The sequence below is a fragment of the Eulemur rufifrons genome, chromosome 8 (assembly GCF_041146395.1).
Source record: "Eulemur rufifrons isolate Redbay chromosome 8, OSU_ERuf_1, whole genome shotgun sequence".
Taxonomy (NCBI): domain Eukaryota; kingdom Metazoa; phylum Chordata; class Mammalia; order Primates; family Lemuridae; genus Eulemur; species Eulemur rufifrons.
In genome coordinates, this window is record NC_090990.1 from 22,293,500 (window position 1) to 22,306,698 (window position 13,199).

The window sequence follows — 13,199 nt, forward strand, 5'->3', positions numbered from 1 at the left end:
TGTTTTCATGCTTTTGTAGGTGCTATTCCCTCTACCTGGAATCCCTCTCCCTTACCTGCCCAATGGATTCATTCTTCAAGGCTCAGTTCCAGCATCTTGTAGTGGTTGAGATGAGACATCAGCCAGATTGCTCAGGGTTATATCCTTGCTCCTTCACTCCCAAGCTATATAACCCTGGACAAATAACTTCGCTTTCTCACCGCTGTTTTCTCATGTTTCAAACACCTAATACCTCTACATCACAGAGATGTAAGGATTAAGTGAATTATGTGTAAAGAACTTGAAGTACATACTATTGTTAATCCTCAATGAAATTTTCCCTTGTTTCGTGTTTCATTGGTACAGTACCTTATTCCTACAATTAACAGTGCTCATCACATTCAAATATATTATTTCATTGATTCTAAGACTTTTCCACATTTTAACATCTCAGATCAGGATGCATCTTAAAAATCAACAGTGCTTAGATTTTTTTAAATATGTTCATTTCTGCCAGGCACAATGGCTCATGCCTCTGTAATCCTAGCACTTTGGGAAACCAAGGTGGAAGGATCACTTGAGGCCAGGAGTTCGAGACCAGCCTGAATAAGGCAAGACCCCATCTCTACAAAAAAAAAAGAAGAAAAATTAGCTGGGTGTGCACCTGTAGTCCCAGCTACTCGGCACCCTGAGACAGGTATCACTTGAGCCCAGGAGTTTCCAAGGTTGCAGTGAGCTATGATGAGGCCACTGTACCCCAGCCTAGGTGGCAAGAGTGAGACTCTGTCTAAAAACAAAAAGTTCATTTTAGCTGGTATCCTTGGACTGCAGCCTGTTTGAGGGAAGAAGCATGCATGAGCGCACACACACACAATTTCTCATCTCTGTTGCCAGCACATAGCTCACTGCCTGGCACACAGTAAGTAGGCACTTAGAAACTATGCTGAATGAATAGACAATGAAGGTAATGACAGAGGCAGACCTAGTAAGAATGGAGTGCAGCCTAAAGATTAAAAGGGCACCCGTGTAATCAGATGAATAGGAGACCTTTGGCAAACAGTTTAGGAAGCCATTTCAGAAAGAAGGATTAGGTCCTTCTGACCTTGATTCCTACTTTAATTATGGTATAACAATAGGAGAAGCTCATATCAAGAGTGTGTTTCATAGTAGCTGGGTGCAGTGGCACACCTATAGTCCCAGCTACTCGAGAGGATGAGGCAGGAGGATTGCTTGAGCCCAGGAGTTTGAACTATGGTGTGCTATGATTGCGTCTGTGAATAGCTACTGCACCCCAACCTGGGTCAACATAGTGATACCCTTCTTTAAAAAAAAGTGTTTCATAGACTAGTCCTGGGAAAATGCACAAATCATCAAATCTGAAACTAACCCAGTACATCGCTGGAAATCACTGGGTAAAATAATTCTACAACTCTGGTACTGTGTCAGAAAACGAATCCAGAGAATTCCTTATTCATGGCATCACAATCCTGGTTATCTTTTTTTTGGTGTGGGGAGACAGAGTCTTACTCTGTCACCCCAGCTAGGGTGCAGTGGTATCATCATAGCTCACTGCAGCCTCAAACTTCTGGGCTCAAGTGATCCTCCTGCCTCGGCCTCCCAGAGTGCTAGGATTACAGGCAGGAGCCACCGCACCAGCCCATCCTAGTTATCTTTTCCTGGAATCTCAGCCTACTTTGACTTCTCACTTCTCTGCCCCATCCATTCAGACACTAAGCTTATTATTCTGCATTTGTTCTTGCATCCTTCCTCTTCCTTTTTTTTTTTTTTTTTTTGTGACAGAGTCTCACTCTGTCCCCTGGGCTAGAGTGCCATGGCGTCAGCCTAGTTCACAGCAACCTCAAACTCCTGGGCTCAAGCGATCCTCCTGCCTCAGCCTCCTAGTAGCTGGGACTACAGGCATGTGCCACCATGCCCGACTAATTTTTTTCTATATATCTTTAGTTGTCCAGCTAATTTCTTCTTATTTTTTTAGTAGAGACGGGATCTTGCTCTTGCTCAGGCTGGTCTTGAACTCCTGAGCTCAAATGATCCGCCCACCTTGGCCTCCCACAGTGCTAGGATTACAGGTGTGAGCCACTGCCTACAGGCCCTTCCCCTTCCTTTTCTTCCCACAACCATTATTATCTCTTACCTAGAGTAGCTTCCTAATTAGTCTCCCTTGCTCTGGGTCTCTAGCCCATTTTACACACTGCCACCAGTACTTTCTAAAAGTAGAGAGCCAATCCTGTTACTCCCTTGACTAAATAACTTTAATGATGCAACTGATTGCTGAATAAAGTCCAAACTCCACTAGTTTGGATTTCAAAGTACAATGTGATCTGCCCCAACCTACCTTTACAGTTCAGCTTAACTTTAACAGCAGGCCGGGCGTGGTGGCTCATGCCTATAATCCTAGCATTCTGGGAGGCCGAAGCCGGAGGAAGATCGCTTGAGCTCAGGAGTTCGGGACCAGCCTGAGCAAGAGCGAGACCTCGTCTCTACTAAAAATAGAAAAATTAGCCAGGCATGGTGGCTCATGTCTGTAGTCCCAGCTAATCAGGAGGCTGAGGCAGGAGGATCCCTTGAGCCCAGGAGTTTGAGGGTGCTGTGAGCTACGATAACACCAGTGGACTCGACTCAGGGTGACAGAGTGACAGTCTGTCAAAAAAAAAAAACTTTAACAGCTTTCCATCTTTCATCTGCAGCCAGATTCCTAATGTCAGATATGTTGGGTTAAATAAAATACATTAAAATTACTTTTACTGGCCAGGCATGGTGGCTCACACCTGTAATCTTAGCACTCTGAGAGGCCGAGGCAGGAGGATCACTCAAGGTCAGGAGTTCAAGATGAGCCTGAGCAAGAATGAGACCCCGTGTCTACTAAAAATAGAAGGAAATTAGCTGGACAACTAAAAATATATAGAAAAAATTAGCCGGGCATGGTGGCGCATGCCTGTAGTCCCAGCTACACGGGAGGCTGAGGCAGAAGGATCACTTCAGCCCAGGAGTTTGAGGTTGCTATGAACTAGGCTGATGCCACGGCACTCTAGCCCAGGCCATAGAGCAAGACTCTGTCTCAAAAAAAAAAAAAAAAAATTACTTTTACCTATTTCTTTTTTTTTGTTTTTGTTTTTGTTTTTGGAGACAGAGTCTCACTCTGTCACCCTGGGTAGAGTGCAGTAGCATCATCATAGTTCACTGCAACCTCAAACTCTTGGGCTCAAGGGATCCTACTGCCTCAGCCTCCTGAGTAGCTGGGACTATGGGCGTGAGCTACCATGCCCGGCTAATTTTCTATTTTTTGTAGAGATGGGGGTCTTTCACTCTTGCTCAGGCTGGTCTCGAACTCCTGAACTCAATTGATCTTCCTACCTTGGCCTCTCAGAGTGCTAGGATTACAGGTGTGAGCCACTGTGCCTAGCTTTTACTTTTTTTTTTTTTTTTTTTGAGACAGAGTCTCACTCTGTTGCCCAGGCTAGAGTGCCGTGGTGTTAGCCTAGCTCACAGCAACCTCAAACTCCTGGGCTCAAGCAATCCTTCTGCCTCAGCCTCCCAAGTAGCTGGGACTACAGGCTAATTTTTTTTCTATATATTTTTGTTGTCCAGCTAATTTCTTTCTATTTTTAGTAGAGACGGGGTCTCACTCTTGCTCAGGCTGGTCTCGAACTCCTGAGCTCAAACTGATCCACCCGCCTCAGCCTCCCAGAGTGCTAGGATTACCGGCATGAGCCACCTCACCCGGCCCTTCTTTACTTTTTTGATGTGGCTTACATTATATTTCTGTTGGACAGCACAATAACTAGCTCAAATTCCACCTCTTCTTCCACGAAAATTTCTCTGATTTAACCAATGGCTAAAAATAATTTGATTATCCCATAACTCTCTTACCGGCACCTCTCTTAAATCACATATTACTTTCTACCCTGACTTAGAGTTATTAATGTCTATTTGAGTATTAGCTGTTAAGGACAGTATTTATACTAAATAAGTAAGTGCCCTTTCACTAGACTGAACCAATAAAAAAAATGGGGGGAGGATGTTGGATGGTAAGAGTATGCATAGTTTGAAAACATTCAATATTATGACAAACTCCCACTGTATTTTCTTTTTTTTTTCCTTTCTTTTTTTTTTTTTTTTTAAGAGCCAGAGTCTTGCTCTGTTATCCTGGCTGAAGTGCAGTGGCACAACCATAGCTCATGGCAGCCTCCAACTCCTGGGCTCAATCCTCCCACCTCAGCCTCCCAAAGCACTAGGATTACAGGCATGAGCCACTGTGCCCAGTCTCACTGTTTTCATATTACAGATGACAGAAAGCTTGACAAAGTTTTCAGGGAAGTGAATGGAGCCATTTCAACAGGGGACCCATCCCCTTAAGGGTATATCCAAATCTCTGGGAGTCACCAGAGTTCCACGGAGTGCAGGGAGGAGGGGTGAATGAATAGCCCTCGGTGCTGAAGCTCCTCACTCTGAAGAGCAGCTCCTCCAGGCAGCCTTTGACTTTAGCCCTCCTGAGAGAGGCAGCATGAGGAAGAGATGCTCCTTAGAAGATAATCCCCAGCCCTGGGGGTTGGAGGAGGAGGGGTGAGGAGGCTGAGGGTTTTTAGTTTCAACCTAGATTTTTTTCAGCTCCTTATCCACATTCAACTTCTGCATGGTCCAATTTTATTCTTGAGGACACCTGGACCAGAGGGTTGGGGGCAGGAGCAGAACTCTAACGGTTCCTTTCCCATTTTATACAGCTACAGCTGTCCTTGCTCCAAGCCAAAGCCACCTCCTACAGACTTACGTGTCCATAAAAGCGCCCCTTTTCACTCTGGGGTTTCATAAAGTGTCCTAGTGCAAATCTTCTCAGTTCCTGGGTTACCAGGAAAGAGCCTGTGCTGGAGATTGATAACCCCTTGGAACAAATCCCCTAAACCACTTTCTCTGTGTGGAATGCTCCCTTTTCTCTGCCACCACCCTTTTTTCCAGCCACATTGGCCTCCCCAAGGAGCTTTGCCTGCACCTTTGAGCCAGAGCTGGGCTGCCCTCGCTTGCTCCACTTGGTTTTTTTCTCCTTAGCTTTTCCTTGATTCCGCAAAACCACATTCCACTCAACTCATGACTTATCCTACACAGCTTTTCCCAAAGCACAGCAACTCTTGATCCACTGCATCCCACCTTGACCCAGATTTCTGCTCCATAGAAACCAGGTACAGAGCCAAAGAGGAGGGGGCAACAGAATGATGAATCTGTGTGACAGCCCCCAGCCACCACCCTGCTCTTCCTGATGACAGTCGTTTATTCACAGTGCTCTGTTTCAGGGGAAGAACCATTTTCTTCAAAATCTGGATTTGAGAGGCTTTAGCCTCAGGGACACAGGACACTGTGGAAGGCAAGGATGAGATTCAGGTTTAAAATAGGAGCTGTAAGTGAATGCTTGGAAAATTGATGATGGGACACCGCCCCCCCCCCCCCCCCCCCCCCCCGCAGCCTTCCTTGCCCTCTGCCTAGAACACTGGAAGTCAGGGATATTACTCCTGCTCAAGCGGATGGAAAATTCATCCTTGGACGAACTGTGAGTCCCCGGAGAAAACACCTTCAGACATTTTCCCAAAGGAAAAATCAACTTCCTGCTGCTTTATCATGTCCTGAAGCCTGCCACTCAGCAAGCTCTGTCCCTGCTCACAAGATGGCCAGCCAATTTGAAGACCTTTATAATGGGTAAATATGGACACACCTTTGAGGACAGCTTTCAACATGAGAGGCTGAAACTAGCATTATCTCTAGAAGAGACACCTGCAGGGTAAGAAGAAAAATATTTGGAAAAAGACTATCTGGGAGGGCACAGATTTTTAAGTTTATCCAAAGGAACACAAGTTTCAAAAGACAAAAATATTGCCTAAAGCATCACACTTCTCTGAGTGCCCAGCAGCACTTAACTCAGCACTTAACCGAGGTGTACTCTGAGCCATGAGTGGCACAGAATAAAACAGAGATAAATAAAACATACTCCTTACCTTCTGCAAGCTCACAGTCTGTGGGAGAGACGACGTAATTGTTTATGCATTTCGTGTTTATATCCCACTATGTTCTAAAAAGGGATTAGAACAGCTCACACTTAATCAGAAATAATTTGAATACAAGGAAGATGGTGGTAAATGCACAAAAAAGGAAAATGAAGAGTAGAGATTTACAGATTTCATCCTAGTCTCAAAACTGGAAGACTTTAAGGCAGAGATTGGATAGGTGGGACTTGCAGGATAAATGTGGGGTGGAGAGAAGAGAATGGAGTCATTCCATCTCGCCTCATTCCCTGCTGCTCTATATATACCCAAGTGTGACTCACTATCCAGTTAGAAGTAGAAAATGGTTTCTCGGAAAGAGCACTGAAATATTTGGGGTTGGGTAGACCAGAGTTCAAACTACTACAACTCGCTGAGCCTCAGTTTCCTCGCATGAAAAATGAGAATACTGAACTTGCAGGATTAATGCAAAGAACACATAACGGGTGTAAAAATGCTTTGCAAACTAAGAGTGTGGATGACTTTCAACACCTACCACAGGCCCGAATGAATGAAGAATGGAGGCAAGAAGTGAGTGAATGGCCCCAAAGAACAAGTTGTCCTTCCTACATGTGACAGTAGCCTTCAGCCCCAAAGACATGGACTCCGGTCACCTTTCCCTTCCCCGGGTTAAAAGACCTCAGTTCCTTTCATGCCCAGCGGGCCTACCCTGTATTGCTGAACCTCCTCATCTCGTTTTTGCCTCACAAGAGCGATCTGGTCCTCCAGGTTCCTGTTTTGCAGCTGAAGCTGCCGCGCCTCTGCTTGCAAGGGTCTCAGAGCCTCCTTCATCTCCTGGACCTCAGCCTGGGTTTTCTGCAGAGCTTTGGTCCCAGCCTCTTTCCTCTCCAGGAGCCGCAGCAACTGAGGCTCATACTCCTCCTCCAGGCCCTGGCGGCTCTCCGCCATGAGGTTTTCAAACTGGGCAGAGAGTCGCCGGCTCTCCTGGAGAAAGTGCCCATCGCTCTGACTCGGGGGCGCTTCGAGTTGCTGCCGCAGCTGGTCCTTCTGCTTCTGATAGGCCTCCCGCAGCTGGGCCAGTTCCTCCGAGAGCTGGGCTGCCCGAGTAGTCAGCACTTCCCGGAATTCGGCGAACTGAGCCACGTCCTGCTGGCGGCACTCCAGCTGGTATTGGTAGGCCACACACTCCTTCGTCACCTTGAACAGCTTCTGCTTGACCAGCCGGATCTCCTCCCTCAGCCCGTCGCGCTCCAGCTCTGCTTGGGCATGCAGCTTGTAGGCAGCCAGGATGTCCTGATGGACCCGTTGCACCTCCTGCAGGGCCGGTTCCCGGAGCAGCACGAGCTCGTGGATGAGCTGATCCCTCTCCTCTTCCAGCTGGGCCACGGCTTGGACACACTGCTGGAATCGCCCCTCCAGCAATTCCAGGTCCTCTATGCTCAGGTTCTCCTCCGTGCTGGGGCTCGGCTCGGCTCTGAGGCTGTCCTCAGGGTTAGGCTTCTCCTCTCCTGTGACTGTCTCTGCCCCATAAACAATCTGCTCTGGGCTCGTGGGCTTTCCCGGCTCCACAGGCCCCTCCGCAAACTGTACCTCAGCTGGCTCCACAGTTTCCTCCACGTACAGCGTCTCCTCTGCATTCCCAGGCCCCTCCGCTGTCTCATCACCCGGCTGCCTGGTCTCCTCGATGTACAGCGTCTCCTCTGGCTTCTCAGTCTCTTCCACATAGAGTGTCTCGTCAAGGTCACCTGTGTCCTCCAGGTAGAGAATGTCTTCTAGGTTCAAGGTCCCCTCCAAAGATAGAATAACCTCTGGGTTCAAGGTCTCTGCCTCGTTCAGGGATTCAGAGTTCTCCTCAAGAGGAGAATGAGCCTCTGCTCTCGTTTCCCTGCAAGAGAAATGATGGAAAGTGAAAGGACAGGCACAATCCCAGGGTGGTTGGTGACGGGTGCCATTAGCCCCAGGCCGATACTGCATCAGGTTCTCAGATCTCCGGTCACTTGTCTGCTCCCTCCCCGCCACACACAGCACAGTCCACTGTGTGGCTCCCCTGATGACATCCCCACACCACTTCCTAGTCTCTGCTACCTTCAAGGACAGGAAAGTCACCTGAGGCACCACTATTTGTTCCACAGCCATAATAAAATTCTAATGTTGAGGTAAACCCTTCTTCCTTGCAATCTTTACCGCTGGATTCTAGACAATTATGACTTCTTTTTCCTGTAAGTTCCTTAAACACTTAAAGATAACTAACTTATCTTTCGATTATTCCATACATGCCAAGGTTTCCAGTACCCTCCTAATTTGGTCACTTCTGACCAGGCCCCGGATTATCACTGTCTTGGGGAATGGGTATTGAAAGTTGTCCCCGAAGTGTGCTCTGAGCAGTGAAGTCTCTGGACACTACACTGCTGTTGAGGCAGCCAAGGTTTCCTTAGCATTTAGAGCAGCTCCAGCATATTCTTGACAAGTGCTGAGTTTGACTAAAATCCTCAAGACTTTTCCACACCAAATGCTTTTAAGCCACATCTCTTGTTCCTGTAATCCTTCGCCTTGTTAGAATTGGCCCATCCTTCTAGTCTGTCAAAGGCTCTTGAATTCAGATTCTGTCATTCCAACATATGAGCTCCTTGACCCAGCTGCCTATGGCCTGCCACTGAATCAGTTCCTGTTGGGGAAGGCTCTCCTGCTTCTTTGGCCTTCAGATGGCCTGGGTCTTTCCTGTTTCAAATGTACCTTACCTACTTTGGATCTCTGAGCAACTTTTTGAAAATATAAAATACCAAGGAAATAATAAATTAAACCTACTAAGGGCTTACTATGTGCCAGGCCCTATTCTAGATGCTTTATATATATCAACTCATATAGTCCTCACAACAATTCTATGAGGTAGTTACATATATTGTGCCCATTTTATAGATCAGGAAACTAAGATTAAAAGAGATTATCTTATGCAACGAAACTCAGAGAGTGTGTACTGAATTTGAGTGTAGTTTTCAAGAAGCTTCTTTTGTTGTTGAGATATAAAGTATAAATTAAAAGCCACATGTATCAAAGCATTTGATTTATCAGTATTGAAAAGGTTTTAAACTTTTTTTGGGGGGGCGGGGGCCAGGGGACAGGGTCTCACTATGTCACCCAGGCTAGAGTTCAGTGGTGTCATCACAACTCACTGCAACCTCAAACTCCTGGGCTCAAGTGACCCTCCTGCCTCAGCCTCCCAAGTAGCTGGGACTACAGGTGCGTGCCACCAACCCAGCTAATTTTTCTTATTTTTAGTAGAGACGGGGGTCTCACTCTTGCTCAGGCTGGTCTTGAACTCCTGACCTCAAGCTATCCTCCCGCCTCGGCCACCCAGAGTGCTAGGATTACAGGCATGAGCCACCAAGCCTGGCTTTAAAGCTCTGTCTTAGCTCAATGTTCCCTAGAAACATTATTTTTATTCTAAATCATTATGTATTCTGTCCTCCTGTCTAATACCCCATGAATCCCTGCTTTCCCTTCCTGCATCTCAGAGCAGCCACCAGGCCTCAGACATAGCTGCCTTCATTCAAGCCAGCACCTGTACCAAAACTTTAAGCTTGAGGACAACCTCAACAATCACCTAGTTCATTCACATCATTTTACCAGAGAAGAAATCATTTTTAGATATCTTCACCTGATGTCACTTGGCACCTCAAACTCAAGTGTACCCGAATTATTGTTCCTCCCCATCTTGCTGGACCTGTATTCTCCGGCACAGAGAAACACATCACCATTCTCCAGGTGGACTAGGCAACACTGATTGATTGATTGATTGATTGACAAGGTCTGTTGCCTAGGCTTGAGTACAGTGGTGTGATCACAGCTCATCTTAACCTCCAACTCCTGGGCTCAAGAGATCCTCCTGCCTCAGCCTCCCGAGTAGCTGGGAATACAGGCACGCACCACCATGCCCTGCTAACTTTTTCTGTTTTTAGTAGAGACCAGATCTCACTCTTGCTCAGGCTGGTCTTGAACTCCTGACCTCAAGCATCCTCCCGACTTGGCCTCCCAGAGTGCTAGGATTACAGGCATGAGCCACCGCACCCGACCATCACCCCAATCTATTCTCTACAGTGCCACATTTAGCTTGCTACAACATAAAGGGAGCCATGTTGCTCCACTTCACCCATAAATAGCCAAACTGCTAAGCATGGTTTCAAGGTCCTAAAGATGTGGCATCAACATACCTTTTTTAGTCTCATCTCACATTACTCCTGCAAGCCACCCAATGCTTGACAACGCAGAGCATTTGTTAACTTTTTATACCTCCTACTCTCCGCCCACAATGTGCAGCTGAGAAATGCTGCTTCTTGAACACCACCTGATAGAGAGCAGCCCGTACCACCTGGGAAGGCAGAGCTCCTAGTGCCAGGAAGGATGCACCTGCTCAGCCAGTCAGACCCACCCTGACACTCAGAGCGCAGTCCCTGTTCCCAGGTGGACAACCCTCTATCGTGTTCCTTCCGAACCCCCCACCTTGGAATGACTTCACCGTGTTCAAGGCACTATTCTAAGCATTTTACATGAATACTCATTTATAGAATGCTCATCTATTATCCCCATTTTATAGGGCAGAAAGCCAAAGCACAGAATAAAGAACCCACTCGAGGTTCCACACCTCATAGGTAGTGGTGGAGCCTGGAGAAGGCCAGCAGTGTTTACCACTCTCCTCCTAGGGCACGCCTGAGGTCTCAAAGCGGTAACTACAGCACAGAAAATAGAGCTTGGCACACAGCCATCAAGATATACTTCCATCTATTGACCTAACAAATTTCTACTCATCCTTCAAGCCCTGCTCAAACTCCATCTCCTCTGTGAGGAGTTTCCCAGAACAACTCCACCGCCTTTCTGCGGGCACTCTGTGTGCAGCACGTCTTCACACTTGGCGCCCTGCTTCACAGAAGCGCGTGTGTCTGTCTCCCCGAGAGTGGATTTCCTAAGGACAAGTAGAGCTGTCATTCTGCTCTGTATCCCAGGGCGGGGCTCTGTAAGAAAGGCAGAGACCCACTGAGCTCCAAGGAGGAAATCTGCCCAACGCTGAGCGGCAAAGCTAGAAGTGGAAGCCAGGCCTCCTGACTTCCAGGCAGTGCTGTTGCCACACACCGTGTTGCCTGTCACCCTGCCCACCGTGCCAGGCCTCTGCTGGCTGCTGCCCTCACACAGCTGCCTCTCCCAGAGAGGAGAGGGAAAGAAGCAGATTAGGGGAGGCCAAGGGGAGAGACAGGGAGCTCAGCTCGGGCCTCTGACCTCCGGCTTCCCTGGGCCCCAGGCAGCCTGCCCCTGCCACTCTGCCCCTGTCCCGAGAGGACTCTAGCAGCTCCCAACCCTGTCCATCAGTGCTGCGGCTGGGAGTGTGTCTGACTCTGTGTACCTGTATTTGTGGATGGCAGTACAGGCACGTACATGTGTAAGACGGTGCTCAGCTTTGTGCCCTTGTGTGACAGTGAAAGCATATCAGGAGGTGTGTATTTGCACCTCCAAATTTTGGGACACTGGGAAGACCCAGGGCCACCGTCTGACCTGGGGCAGAAATACTCCGCCCTCACCCCGAACCCCTCAGCCACAGGTCCCTTCCCCCTAACCTGTGCTAAGCTGACAGTGTGGATAGATGGGGAGGGCCTCTGCTCCACTGCCCTGCCCAGCCAGGGCCCTCCTGCTCGGCTGGCACAGTGGGTCCTTCCCCTGCCCCCATCCCAGGCCACACAGGAGAGAACAAGCTGCTTGAACAGACTCTTAACTTCAGGCTGGCAGATGCCCAACCTTGCACCAAGTGGCTTCCACACAGCGAATTCAGCAATGGGAGGCCTCCGTCTCCAGCTGACATTTGGAGCAAGCAATGAAGGAAAAACCCGAGTAGTGTCTCTGGCCACTATGGGCCAAATGGCATTTGAGTGGTTGATGCCCACTAGCCTGAAAGGGTTAATTCTCACACAGCCCGCAGTAGGGGAAGGGATATTATGAAAAGCCACAGACAAAAGGAGGTGCCAGGACCCCTGCCTGGACTCCCCCATCTCCCTTCACTGGGTGGCTCCGCCCGGTGCCCCACCCGGCTGGACCACCACCCTGCAGCCGGGCGAAAGGTGCCCGCGGGTGGGGGAAGGGAACGCGTCCAGCACCCTCTCCCAAAAGGGGCGGCGACCGGGCCCCGGACGGTCCTACCTCGCGGCCTGGGCGGTGCTGTCCCCGCCTCGCCGGGGCTCCGGGCTAGCCATGGCTGCGCGACCCCGGGCTCTGGCCGCTGCGTTATTAATAGCCGGCCCCGCGGGCCGCTCGCTCCGGCGCCCGCGCCCGCCGCACTGCCAGCTGCAGGCGACACCGGATCCCGGCCGGCCCAGGGCCGGGCGCGCCCACTTGGCCCGGGCTCCCGCCGTGGGAGGAGAGAGCGGCCGCGCGGCCCTGGGGGCGGGGAGAGGCCGCCCCTCCCAGGACCGGCCAGGGCTAGGGGTGGGGGTGAGGGAGAGGTAGGGGTGGGGGTGGGAGGCGGCTTAGCGGCCTTTCCAAAACCAGCTAGCCCAAGATCTTCCCGAACCTTCCTTCCCTTCACCCTTCCTTTCCCGGGATCCCGGTTGCAGGGGAAGGGGAAGAAGGCTGTTCTGCAGCACCAAGAAAGCGCTTCCCAGTCCAGCCGTCGGGGTTTCGGGGGGCCGGGTGCTCAGAGGGACCCAGCGCCCCTCGCCCGCAAGGGTTTGGGAGCCTCCGCCGCAGCTTGGCGCCCTCCGACCCCCACCTGCGCGGCGGGGGCGGGGGGAGAACCGCCACCCTCTGGGCGCTCCCAGTGCTGTGCCCCGCAGCTGTCGTGAAGGGGTGGGGCAGGGCGCGGCTTAATGGCCACACCCCGAGTGTTTGGGGACAGCCTAGGCCCAGGGGCTCCTGGCTAGGGTTAGGGAAGGACAGTGGGAGGACTGCAGAGGGGTTTATACCTATAAGGTTGAGTCCATATTTAACTTTCTGCCCCACCCTTCCAGGTTTCCTGGGTCTCTCCCTGGCTCCACCTGTCACCTCCACTCAGCCTGGCTTCTCTCAACTTCAGAGCATACCCCCTCCCCCATGTCCTCAGTCCACCAGTGTCACGGTCAGACTTCAACACTTAAGTCTTTCTCCTCGAGTGAGGACAGGCTGCTGGGCCTCTTCCCAGACCTGGGCTGCAGACATTCTCTCCTCTGATTCCTTTTTTCCACTTAGCCCCTCTGTCTG

The 13,199-nt window shown here is 50.0% G+C and overlaps 1 protein-coding gene across 3 annotated transcripts in view; it reads right to left on the reverse strand.

The window, feature by feature from the left end:
* The window catches only part of SYNC (syncoilin, intermediate filament protein), an 18,828-nt gene extending 6,499 nt beyond the window's left edge, over positions 1 to 12,329 (reverse strand). For 2 of the 3 annotated variants that reach the window (XM_069479718.1, XM_069479719.1), the window contains exons 1-2: positions 12,165 to 12,329; positions 6,693 to 7,869 (exon numbers count right to left, since the gene is read on the reverse strand). In XM_069479718.1, coding sequence (XP_069335819.1) covers positions 6,693 to 7,869; positions 12,165 to 12,217 — 1,230 coding nt within the window. In that variant the 5' untranslated portion in view covers positions 12,218 to 12,329. The remainder of the gene's footprint in view (positions 1 to 6,692; positions 7,870 to 12,164) is intronic. The other variant, XM_069479717.1, reaches the window with a different exon arrangement.
* Positions 12,330 to 13,199: the final 870 nt, after the last annotated feature.